General features: G+C 38.3%; 1 protein-coding gene across 2 annotated transcripts in view; it reads left to right on the top strand.

The window, feature by feature from the left end:
- LOC149813180 (uncharacterized) overlaps nucleotides 1-13,720 on the top strand; it is a 152,779-nt gene that overhangs the window by 56,781 nt on the left and 82,278 nt on the right. For both annotated transcript variants that reach the window (XM_089992187.1, XM_089992186.1), the window contains exons 6-8: nucleotides 10,213-10,345; nucleotides 11,245-11,342; nucleotides 13,630-13,674. In XM_089992187.1, coding sequence (XP_089848313.1) covers nucleotides 10,213-10,345; nucleotides 11,245-11,342; nucleotides 13,630-13,674 — 276 coding nt within the window. The remainder of the gene's footprint in view (nucleotides 1-10,212; nucleotides 10,346-11,244; nucleotides 11,343-13,629; nucleotides 13,675-13,720) is intronic.

The following is a 13,720-nucleotide window of genomic DNA, read 5'->3' as shown; positions in this document are numbered from 1 at the left end:
AAATAAAGAAAAATAAAAAAATAAAAAAATAAAATAATAAAAGAAAATATAATAATATTAAATAATATATATATATATATATATATATATATATATATATATATATATATATATTACAGATTACATTTTAACAAGAAGTTGGGAGAGATCCCAACAACTCCAATAGAGCTGTTTACCACTCCATTGGAGGCAAATGTCAAGTTAAGGGCTACAAATGGAGACAAACTTGAGGATACTGTGATTTAGAAGCAATTAATGGGTAGCCTAATCTATTTGACTATTACCGAGCGAGACATCACTTATGCAGTCCATGTTGTCAGTCAGTTTATGAGCTCTCCTACATCAGTTCACCTTGCTATTGTGCTTAGAATTATTCAGTACGTGAGAGGCACCATGCACTTTGGGATGTTCTTTTCTTCGTCGTCTTCTACAGATGTTGGAGCTTTTTGTGATTCAGACTTTCGTTGTTCGACTAGAGATTGTCTCCCGACTAATGAGTTTTGTGTTTTTCTTAGAAGCTCTTTGATTTCTTGGAAGAGCAAAAAGCAACAATGAGTTGCTTTGTCTATAGTCGATGCGAAATATAGAGCTATGACACAAGTTATTGCTAAAATCATAAGGATTCAGTGGTTTCTAGAAGAGTTTGGTGTTACATTTTGTAACGCCCCAAAATTTCGAACTTTATAATTCCCTTGAAGTAGTTGAAAAATTCCTTTTCTTTACAGAGTTAATTTTTAAAATCAGCGGAAACGATTTCTCTAAAAGAAAAAGGATAAGTTTGACAACTTTGGGCACGTTAGTGAGAGAACAAAGATTTACCATGGACGATCTGCAATAATACTTAGGAAATCATTTCTTCCATTAAAAGAGTGTCGGGTTGTACAAAATTTGGATTCCCTCCAAAGAAACTGTAACAAAAACCAAAATATCCAGGACAAGAACTACGAGCAGAAACAGTGGATCCTGAAGTCATCTTGCAGTCGCGCCATCGCCTGTGATGCACCTATTCGTCATCTGTACCCATGAAATGGGTTAGTTTTGCGAAAAACTAGTAGGAGAGCACAAAAACAGAAAGAACTAAATTAGGCATGAATAATTTATGCAGTAGGTCGTAACGAGCAAACTAAGCAAATAAACTGGAGAAATAAGCTAAGTGCAACAAACTGAAAAGTGAGCATGCTCAAATTAGTTATTACTTGTTAACCGGCCATGCGGGTACATACATGGCACGTGAGTCGAAAGAGCCGAGTCCAAGCCGAGTGTTCATTATGTTAAGTATTTTAAGATACCTCGGTTGTTTGATTGAATCCTATTCATATGGAGACGACCGATGATCGAGAGAGTAAGTCCCCAAGGCCTGATAGGGATGTATCCAACTTTTACAGAAGTGTTAGGCTAACTATTATAGCCCCAATCCCCCCTAACCTCCGATGACGGGGGAAGACGGGTCTTTTGCCCGTAAAAAGCCATAAATGGTCTGTGCATCAGAGTTGGTACCCTTCGTCCTCTCTCTTGACGAAGCCAGGTTGAATTGAGCACGACGGGGTTTCTTAGCCGTTGCCTCATTCTTCATGCTCTGGTCCATTAGACCAAGACGAACATCTTGCCTATGAAGGCGATCCCATTCTTTTTTATATGTGTTTTCAACAACGTACACAAAGCACTAATCGAGGTCATAAGACCATCATCCAATCGTCGTAGTACTAACATGCCTCACATGTTCAAGAGTACACTACGAGGAAAGGGATATAGGTCCTTAATAGGAGCTTCGGGAGTGTGTTTCGCAAAGATATAATGTTTTAAAAAAAAAACTATTTTAACATTTTAAATCTTTCGAAACGACCCACAACTTGCCAACATATGACATGTGATTTTCTCGAATCTGACATCCGATGACGCAGTGTTTGGGTGCTATGTAAGTCACGACACTGGTTTTGGTAAATGAGCTTCACAAATGAACCCATCACCCAACAACTTGATCTTGCCCCAGATCAAGGGTTTTCCTATTACATATCGGGTAAAATAGTGGAATAGGTATTCCTCCCGAATACGCTGAGTCGATGGCAAGGCAAAAACGAAAGACAATAATGCGAAAAGCAAGAGCCTGGGTGCGAAGTGCGACGGCAAACGGAAACAGGAAATGTGAAAGCAAAGGACAAGGATCGCGAAACCGCGTCCTTGAATTAAAAGACAATAAGTAGTAAATATGAAAGCAAAAGCCTTGGCGCAAAGCGCGACGACAAACTAGAATAGGAAATGCGAAAGCAAAGGACAAGGTGTGAAATTGTCTATGAAAAGACAATATGCATACGAGTACAAATAAAATAGAAAAGATGTGCACGAAGGCACTCTCACAACACTTGAACAAAGTACGCAAAAGCGTAAAAATAATAAACATGCACAATGTCATGTATTTCATAGAAAGAACCGAATGCTTGAGACTCTCAAGCTTAGGAAAAACAAGGGGGGAACACCCCTATTTATACAAGAAAGAGGAGGTGCAAGGGGGCTCCCAAAGGAGTCGTTGGGGAGCCCCCAACGGTCACATTTGTGACCGTTGGGGGTCCCCAACGACTCTATTGGGGGACCCCTCAATGCACCTTTTATGAAAAGTGAAAAATAAAAATAAAAAGAATAAAGAAAATACAAAAATAAAAAGAAAGAAAAGTACAACATATTCCAAATGGAATATGCGTAAGAGGGGAAATTACAATTATACCCTTATCGGGTAAACATAAAATAAAAAAGAGAAAAATATATATAAATATATATATTTATATATATAGAGATACATATACATATATGAATTATATGTAAATGTATCTCTATTTATATAAGTATATATATTTATATTTACATCAACGATTTTGGGAGATACATTTTAACACCCCCCCTCAAACTTACGGTGTGATAACCGCAAGTTTGCCAAGGAGGAAATGAAATCTGGGCGAACATAGAGCTTTGGTGAAGAAGTCAGCAAGCTGATACTCAGACGTTACGTATGGTAGATCAATGACCTTCTTCAAGTATTCTTCTCTGACATAATGGCAGTCCATCTCTATATGCTTTGTTCGCTCGTGAAAGGTGTGATTCTTGGCAATATAAATTGCACTTTTATTGTCACAGCACAGCTTTGTTGGTTCTTTGATAAACACTCCCATATCTTCCAAAAGACTTCGAATCCATACAATTTCCATGGTGGTAGATGCCATGGCTCTATATTCGGCTTCAGTGGATGACAGGCAGACCTTCTGCTGCTTTTTACATTGCCATCAGATCAAGGACTCACCTAAGAAAACACAGAAACCAGTGGTGGAGTGACGGTTACTAGGGTCACCTCCCCAATCTGAATCAGTATAAGCAAGCAATTTCAATTCAGAGGAAGAGGATATGAATACTCCCTTATTTACCGTTCCCTTCAAATATCTGATGATGCGAAACACAACATTCATATGAACGGTTGTAGGAGCATGCTGAAACTGACTGGCGATGTGTATAGCATGTGACAAATCGGGTCGAGTAATGCTAAGATACATTAGAGAACCTACCAACTGCCTGTAAGGAGTAAGATCGGTTAGAGGAACACCGTCGTCAATCTTCATTTTTGCTCCCACAACTTCAGGAGTTTCGCATATTTTGTCATCAGAAATACCTGACCTGTCAATAATCTCGCAGGCAAGTTTAGATTGAGATAGAAAATAACCACGTTGCGAATATGCAACCTCAATTCCAAGAAAATATGTCAGAAAACCTAAGTCTGACATCTCAAATTTTGAAGTCAAGACGGACTTAATACCCTTGACTCCTTGAATATCATCACCTGTAATCAACATGTCATCAACGTAGAGTAACAAAATCACAATCCCTGCATTAGATTTTCTAGTAAACAAAGCAGTGTCAGTATAACATGAGGAAAAACCATGTTCTAACATTACACTGGTAAATCTATCATACCAGGCTTTGGGAGCCTGCTTTAAACCATAGAGAGCCTTATGAAGACGAAAAACTTTATCTTTAGGAATTATCATGCCTGGTGGGGCATCCATATATATACTTCTTCGTTAAGATCACCATTTAAGAAAGCAATTTTAACATCCATTTGAAAAATGTTCCAATTTTTAATAGATGCAATAGTAATAAGACACCTAACGGTAACCATTCGAGCCACAGGGGCAAAGGTTTCTTCGTAATCAATTCCATACTCTTGCCCATACCCTTTTGCAACTAAGCGAGCTTTATACCTTTCTAGAGAGCCATCGCTCTTAGTTTTAACTTTAAAAACCCACCGACAGCCTATAGTTTTCTTTCCTGTAGGTAGAGTTTGGAAATCCCAAGTTTCTGCCCTTTTAAGAGCATTAAGTTCACTTTGCATGGCTTCTTGCCATTCAATGCATTTTTTAGCTTCTTCAAAATTTCTTGGTTCAAAATAAGAGTGAATGGCACTAAGACAAACCCTATATCGAGGTGAAAAAGAGTCAAAAGATACAAAACAAGTTGGAGGTCTTCTATTCCTTTCAGATCTTCTATGGTCAAGAATTGGAGAAAGCTCACTATATTGATCAATAGCACTTCTAAAGGTGTCTTGGTTTCTACGAGAGTAGGTTATAGGCTCACTTGGAACTCTACTTTCTTGTTCATTGAGTGAGTTATGTTCACCAATATCTGCATCATTTTCCTCATCATGGTTTAATGATACCTCATCATCACTAGATATATCATCATTACTAGACAATAAGTCAAATAAGGAGTAATCAAAATTTTCTTGTTGAGAAACATTTTTTTCAAAACCACTCTCATTTTCTAAAAAAGTTACATTTCTAGAGACATATAGCTTATTATCTCTAAGGTCATAACAACGAAAACCTTTTTGTGTTTCGGAATAACCAAGAAAAGCACAAGGAATAGCCTTGGGAGAAAGCTTGTCATTCTTATCTGTAAGTATAAAACACTTACATCCAAAGACTCTTAACCTATTATAATCAGGTTCAAGCTTATGTAATACCTCAAAGGGAGATATTTTCCCTAATATCCTAGATGGTAAGCGATTTATCAAATAAACAGAAGCAAGAGCTGCTTCAACCCAAAAGTTTTTAGGAATATTTTGAGATATAAGAAGGGTCCTAGTGGTCTCAATAATGTGCCTATGTTTTCTTTCAGCCAACCCATTCTGTTGAGGTGTTTTAGGACAAGACCTTTGGTGAATAATTCTGTGATCCTCAAGATATACCTTAAATTGATTGGAGAAATATTCTCCTCCAGAGTCACTTCTAAATATCTTTATGTTGCTGTTGAATTGATTCTTAATCATTGAATGAAAATTTTTAAAACATGAAAACACTTCATGTTTAAACTTAAGAAAATATATCCACGAATATCTGGAAAAATCATCCACAAATATAACGTAATAAGAAAATCCTCCTTTTGAAACAACAGGTGCAGGTCCCCAAACATCCGAATGAACAATTTCAAAAGTTTTAGAAGAGAACATAGTTCTTTGCTCAAAAGGTAAGCTTCGCATTTTTCCGAGAATGCAGTCATTACAAGAAAAAGAGCTTTTACATAGGTCTTTTGCAAAATGTAAATATGATAACTTGGTGATATTAGGATGACCAAGTCTTTTGTGCCACACATTTATATCTTTATGTCGGGCAACATTACACAAAATTTTTGGAACTTGAAGAGATTCCATATAGTATAAATCTCCTCTTCTAAAGCCTTCCCTAATCAATTTCCCGGACTGGCGATCCTGTATTAAGCATTTATCACAAGAGAATTTAATATCACAGCCATGGTCCGTGAGTTGAGACACAAAGAGGAGATTCAAGTTAAGTTTAGGTATAAATCTGATTTTTGGAATAGAAAATTCTTGAGTTTCAAAATTACCTATTCCTTTAATTTCAAGAGAGGTTCCATCTGCAGTGGAGACATAAGATGGAGAACCATTTTTCGAATAATCGGAAAGTGAAAAAATGTTTGGGGACATATGAAAGGATGCACCGGAGTCCAAAAGCCAAGAGATTTTACCTGGAGAGGAAGTGGATATGGCCGCATCGGAAGTAGATCCCTTGAGGAGAGGTTGAAGAGCTTCCACTATTTGATTTATGGAAAGGGTCCCACTCGAAGATGCCTCATCCTTCTGCGGTACACCAGTAGTAGCCATGGCAAGAAGTCTCTTCCATTTGGGACATACAGGCTTGATATGCCCGGGTTCTTTACAAAAATGACAAATAGTTTTGCTATAGTCCCTTCTTCCTCTTTGACCACCATTTTCACCTTGATTTTGAAATTTAAAATGAGGGGGACGATAGGTTCTTACATTGTTTCCGGGTCGGGATACGGCATTGACCTCGCTATTTTCTTCAATATTACAAGGAACCGCAAGAACATTTGGTCCTTGTTTACATAAATTCATACGAGTCTCTTCACCACTTAATTTGGTGAGAACATCTTCAAGAGAAGCGGGAGAAAAAGAGGAGAGAAGAGATGACCTTATTTGCTCAAATTCGGGCCTTAGCCCATTCAAAAAATTGAAGAACCGATCTTCTTCAAGTTGCTTGTGACGGAGCTCAATTGCCTCTCCACTCCATTTTGGTTCAAGCATTGCAAGCTCATCCCAAATAGAGGAAAGATCGGCAAAGTATTCCCTAATCGTCATTTCACCTTGAGTAAGGGAGATAGCCTTCTTTTGAAGGTAATACTTATGAGAGAGATCCTTTGAAGTGTACATTTTTTCCAGATAATGCCAAGCTTCCGATGCCTTTTTGAATTTAATAATGTTGGCATTAATTTTGGTTTCTACGGATGAAAAGAACCATGAAAGAATCTTGAAATTCTTCATTTCCCATTCATCGTGTTTCTTGGAATATTCCTCAAGGGCTTTGGTTCTTTCTTCTCCCTCAAGAATCTTGATTTCGCCTCCATTTACTATGGTAATCTTGGGTTCCGGTTCCGGAATTGTGCCAAGTACATATCCCCATAGGCCTTTTTATTTTATATGAGCTTTCATATTTCCGGCCCAAACATGATAGTTGGACCCATTTAATTTGAAACCAAGAGCAAAATGGGACTCTTTTTCGCCCATTAGAGAGTAAAGAGGTAGAGAAAAAAGCGTACCAACACAATCTTTCCAACACCAACTTTGCACAAGATTCTTCTAAAATATTTGAGAAGAAGGATCCACCACTTCAAACTTCAAAGATCGGAAGGCACGTTTTTCGAGGCACTCGAAAATAGAGAATCCCACGATCTTCAATGATCAACCTTGCTCTGATACCATGTGAAATTGTCTATGAAAAGACAATATGCATACGAGCACAAATAAAATAGAAAAGATGTGCACGAAGGCACTCTCACAACACTTGAACAAATTATGCAAAAGCGTAAAAATAATAAACATGCACAATGGCATGTATTTCATAGAAAGAACCGAATGCTTGAGACTCTCAAGCTTAGGAAAAACAAGAGGGGAACACCCCTATTTATACAAGAAAGAGGAGGTGCAAGGGGGTTCCCAAAGGAGTCGTTGGGGAGCCCCCAACGACTCTATTGGGGGACCCCCCAATGCACCTTTTATGAAAAGTGAAAAATAAAAATAAAAAGAATAAAGAAAATACAAAAATAAAAAGAAAGAAAAGTACAACATATTCCAAATGGAATATGCGCAAGAGGGGAAATTACAATTATACCCTTATCGGGTAAACATAAAATAAAAAAGAGAAAAATATATATAAATATATATATTTATATATATAGAGATACATATACATATATGAATTATATGTAAATGTATCTCTATTTATATAAGTATATATATTTATATTACATCAACGATTTTGGGAGATACATTTTAACACAAGGATCGCGAAACTACGTCCTTGAATTAGAAGACAGTAAGTAGTAATTGCTAAAACAAAAGCTTGGGCGCAAAGCGCGACGGCAAACAGAAACAGGAAATGCGAAAGCAAAGGACAAGGATCGCAAAACCGCTTCCTTGATTTAAAAGTGAACTTATATACGTATATGTATATAAATATATCATTAAGTCTTTTTAATCTTTAATTATTTAAGCTTGATTTAATTATTTAAGTCCTTGTGCAACTTCTCCTACCTTGAGGTATTGCGAGGAAGAAGTCATCTACGAGCGTAGGTGATCGTTGGTTTAGCTCGCGGGGCGCGAACGGGCTCCGTTGCGTAAACTGCAAAAATATGATTTTAGAAGGCATAAAAATGAGCAAAGGTAGAGAGGAGACTCGGCTTCTCCTACCTTGAATGGAAGGGGGGCTTCCCACCCCTTTCCGTTGGCCTGTCGGAAGGCAAAACGAGAGAGAGAGAGACGGGGTCGCAGGGGCCAAATGCACACATGCGGCCCTCGGAAGATGAGGCAAGGGCCAAATGGCCCCTGCCGAGCTTTGCTCGACAAGAAATGGGACAGGGGCCAGAGGCCCCTGTCGGTTAGAGAGGGGCAGGGGCCATCGGCCCCTGCTGGATCTCCAAAAAGGGGCAAGGGCCTTAGGAGGCCCTTGCTGGGTTTTAAAAGAAACGAGTAGGGAGGGGGAGCGCAGGGGCCAAAGGCCCCCTGCGACTTAACAGGAGAGGAGGCAGGGGCCAATGGCCCCTGCTGGAATTTTGAAAAGAAGAGGGGGCCCCTGCCGAAAGGTAGAGGGAGGGAGAGTCGCAGGGGCCTTTGGCCCCTGCCTGCCGCTATCGGGAGGGCGACAGTGAGAGGGAGGGGGGTTACCTGGGCTGCCGGAGGGAGTGGGAGGTCGCCGGGGAGGTGATCGCCGTGAAGGGGGGCTCGCCGGAGAGGTGACCGCCATGAAAGGGGGGGGGGCTCGCCGGAGAGGTGACCGCCGTGAAGGGGGGTTGGCCGGCGTCGGCAATGAGAGAGAGACGAGAGATAGAGTCGGGGGGAGAGAGAGCAGAGACAGAGGGGAGAGACGAGAGATGAGAGAGAGAGTCGGGGGGTCGGGGGAGGCTCGTAAGCCTTCCCCTCTCCCCTCTCGCCTTTTTATAAAGAGGGGGCTCACACAGGGCCCGCCCCCTGTGTCGCCGGAGATCCCCCCCTGCTGTGGGCTGCCAGCCTTTCTGAAAAGGGGTTTTCGAGGGGCTGGGCACGGGTTGGATCCGGGTTGGGTCTGGACCTGACCCGGGTCCGATCTCTTTTTTTTTTTTAAAAAAAAACTGGGTTTTACACATTTTCTGAGAGAACCTTATTGTATTGTGATAATATGAGCACTATCGATATTGCAAAAACTCCAGAATTTCATGAACAAACAAAGCATATTGAGATTGATTGTTACTTTACTAGGAGAACTTATGAAGATGGGATCATATCTTTAGAGAATGTGGGCTCAAAAGAGCAAATTGTGGATGTTTTTATCATAAGTTTGTCTTCTCAACATTTTCAGCCATTCCTTTCCAAACTTGGGATGATTCCGTTAGGCATTATTTCAAGTTTGAGGGGGAATGCTGGAATATGTACAACTGTATCACTCACTTGTGTGCTACTCCTCTTCTTATATATACTATTGTATATAGGGGTAATACTGTACTTTGTCACTTTCTTGTATTATATCAAAGTTATAAGGGTATTTTAGGAATTGTATTGTTAGGGTGTGGGGGCAATTGTTGTATTCTTTACTTTAGGAACTAATGAAGTTTCTTTTGCTCATAGTGGTGCATCCTTCTCCTTGCTTGTTTTGACATGTATTATCATGGTTTGGTCCTTAGGTTTGGATTGAAAGTGGCTTACTTTGACAAGTTGATAAATGATTGAAGTTCTTTCTTTTGGAAATAAGTGTGACAAGATATTCATTACATTTTAATCCTATTATCACCTCATGAAGACTCATGCAGCTGATTTTTCTGACATGTGACCAGCTCAGGCAGCTTAGCACATGAATCTGATTCTTGTCTTAACTTTGGTTTAGTTTGTCACAAAAGTCTCATGGATGCTAGCAATTCTTGATTTGAATTCTGGGCAGTTGAAAATAGCTTTAGTGGAAATATATAAAGGTTTTAGATGTAGTTTACAATGAATCTTTTTGCAGATTTTTTGAAATTGCATTATGTGGTGACTATTGTCACTTTGATGTATCTTGTTTGGGTTGACATTTTATATAAATGCTATATCATCCTTTCCCGAGAATTCTGTGGTTTAAAATCACTGGTTCAATGCTTTGTCTTCTTCTTGTCCTTGCTGCATGCATGAAGTTTCAAGGGTTTAATTGGGAAAGCTGGAGGAGAAAATGGTACCAGGAGCTTGCTAATAAAGCTGCCGATTTGTCACAAAGTGGAATAACATCAGTTTGGTTTCCACCACCAACAGAATCTGTTGCTCCTCAAGGTTCAGATATTGTTCCTGTCCTTTACATATTGTTTATATTCTCCACTGGTTGCATATCAACATTTTGCTTTTTTGATGCTTATCTGGTATTTTATGAATGCAAGCTGTACTTCTGGATGTGTGTTCGACTCTAGTTTTTCACAGAAATCTTGTAGGCAGTTCATCAATTGTGTATCAGGCCTGGTACCTGATGGTATTTTAGGTGCCAGTCGAGCTTCCACCCTCCCTTAAGTAAGTTCTGGTCTGATCCAGCCCAGGCCATCTTTGCGCATTTTTTGAACTGGGTCCAGTTCTTGGCATGTGACTGTCCCTGGGCCCAATAAAATCACAGTTAGCTAGATGTCCTCATGGGTCCAATCTGAGCCCAACTATGTTCCCGTTGTTGAACTGATTATGCTTCTGAAGAGGTGAATGCTTATATATAGGATGTTCTAGTTTGACATTGCCATTCTGATTGAGCTATAAAGTGCTTCTTGAGGATAGGAAATGTGTTGATAACATTGGCTAGCTCTACATGCCTAAGTGCCTGGGTAGATCTTGAATCTTCATTTTCTCTAGGATTTCAGCAGACATTTGTAGTTCCCTTTCATATTTGATCTGGTAATGGTCATCTAATACCTAGCTTATCCGTTAGAGGAGAAAAGTGTTATGCCTGCCAACAGATATGCATAATGCTGACTAATTTTGATCTTGAATTGTTTGGTTTGCATCTGAATGTGGCATATGAAAACATGGATGCTGTAATTTGGCAAAAAGAAACAAAATGAGATGCATTTGTCTGTGTTCCTCTGATGCTTGTGAGATACACTTTCAAATGGCTTTATGTAGGTCATGGATAAACTATAACCTCTTTATTCTGTTCTATTTATTTATATTCATTACTTATTATTCATTTGCAGGTTATATGCCCTCTGATCTTTACAACTTAAATTCAGCCTATGGTACTGTGGAAGACCTTAAACATTGTATAGAGGAAATGCATGCGCATGATCTTCTGGTGTGTATATTGTCACTCATTTCCTGTATGATTTCATTTCCACTGCTATTCCTATTGCCTATATCTCCGATGAGATCTTCCAAATCTCTTTTTTCCTTCCTCTTTGAGTTCCATTATTCTGTTTAATGTGGTTCCTAGATCTTTTTTGTTCGTCTATATGTTCACTTTTTTTTAATGAGTACATGGTTTAATATATGTAGTTTTTTTAAAGGATTGTCCATACCTATGCTTTCAAAAATGATTATTTTAAAAGGATTGTAAAGACTTAAGGTTTCAAGAATAATATACTATACACACCTAAACTACCCATCACTCTCTCACTTTACAAAGCACACATCCACCAATATTAATAAGAGAGGAAGAGGGAGAGAAAGGAGGGACTAGCCCGACGGCTAGTTGGGACAGGTCCCACGGCTAGATTGGTCAACATATTTTGACCAAAAAAATTAAAAAATAAAAATAAGGAACAAAAAACAATCATTTAAATAATGACTAAAAAATAAATAAAATAAAATTCCTATTCTATCTCTAATGGTATACATTAAGTATACTCAATCTATACAATACCTAGGCTAATCACCTAGCATACAAAAGGAAATTCAAAAGATATACAAAAGGTTATACCAAGTACTCCTAGGTATACTTTGGTACGAAAATACACATTCCCAACAATACATATATCTTAACACCCCCCTCAAACTTATGGTGAGTAATTGGAAGTTTGTAAATACAAGAACAAAGGAAAGGATTCAAGTATTCAAATGTCTTCATTAGTAATCTTCACCAAATGCCTGCACTGACCATCTGCGTCTTCGTAAGTTCTTCAAGATTCCAACAGTTACTTTCTCATCCCATATCATTTTTAAGAACATGCAGAGAGAACAAAACAAACATCCCAACTATACAAAGGGAAATATCCTAACCAAATATTTTTAAGGGAAAACAAAAAAGTTTTTAAAACGACATAAGTTAACAAATAGTTATAGACTATTTGTATAAAGTTTCAAAACAAATATATTTTAAACAAGAACAACAATTAAAAAGAAACTCAAGTTAATATATATATATATATCTACATATATAGATATGGAGAGAGGATGGTCAAGTATGCCAACCTATGTCACATAGGTGTGGGTGCGGCAATGCGACACTTTAAAAAAACTTAGGTGTGGGGAGGGATATATATATATATATATTTTAACAATTTCAAGTTAACACTAATGAAATAAAAATAATTATCATATTATCAATTCATCATGTATAAATTCATGTAATAAATAAAATTAACAATCTACCATTCATCATGCATAAATTCACCATTTTCTTCATTAAAACCAAAAAATAATTTTTTATTTAAAATAAAATTCATAGAAAAACTAGCTGAAGTTAGAACCCAATCCAAGCTTTGTTGGGTTCGGCCCTTGCACCAACGAGGGGAGGAGGAGGAAGGAAGAGAAGGAAGAAAGGAGGAGGAGGAGAAGGAAGAATAAAGAGAGGAGGCAGTAACAAAAAGAGGAGGAGAAGGAAGAAGAAGAAGAAAGATAGGAGGAAGAGAAGGAAGAAAAAGAAAGAGACGAGGAGGCGGAGAAGGAAGGAGGAAAAGGAAGAAGAGGAGGAACAAAGAGAGAGACTTACCATCACCGATATCATTACTATCGTCATCGCCGCCACCATTGGGAGAGGAAGAGAGGAGTCAGGGAGGGAAAGGAGGAGGAGGGGTCGGCGGGGAAGAGAGGAGTCATGCCCTAAACACCACCCCATAAATTTTTTTTAAGTGTGGACCAAATCGGACTTGGTCAAAGTTGATCGAGTCCATTTTGGACACATATAACCTTAGGTTCCGTCTTGTATCCAAGGTTTATTGACTGCACCCGGTGCGGCAAAATGTGAATTTTGCCACACCGGGTGTCGCACTCACGTCACTTCGATGCGGGTGTTGCGGGCTCTTTGGCGAGTCCTAATGGCATAGATGCCAACAAAACATAACCATATATAAAAAAAAATCTAAACCATTTTAAAAGCAAGTATCAAGAAAAATAACTATAAATAATATTTTTTTTTTAAATTTTAGAAAAACTAGCAACAATTTAAGCAAGATACAATAGCCATTAAGATAGACACAAGGAATATATCTCAAAAACAATTTTTAATAAATCTAGTTTAAACAATCATGTTTTTTCAGTTATCCTGATAGAGTTAATTCATTTTTTTCCCTTATGTTCCTTGCATTCAGTTGTATAGACTGTCATAAATTGGTATGATAAGTATATTGTGTGACCTTTTGTAGGCTTTGGGTGATGTTGTCTTAAATCATCGATGTGCACAGAAACAAGTAAGATTTTAGATTTTTAATGTCTTACTTTTTTTGAAATTTCTCA

Source organism: Nuphar pumila, chromosome 16, assembly GCF_984573655.1.
Source record: "Nuphar pumila chromosome 16, dmNupPumi1.hap1.1, whole genome shotgun sequence".
Classification (NCBI taxonomy): domain Eukaryota; kingdom Viridiplantae; phylum Streptophyta; class Magnoliopsida; order Nymphaeales; family Nymphaeaceae; genus Nuphar; species Nuphar pumila.
This window is presented reverse-complemented; position numbering and strand designations above follow the sequence as displayed.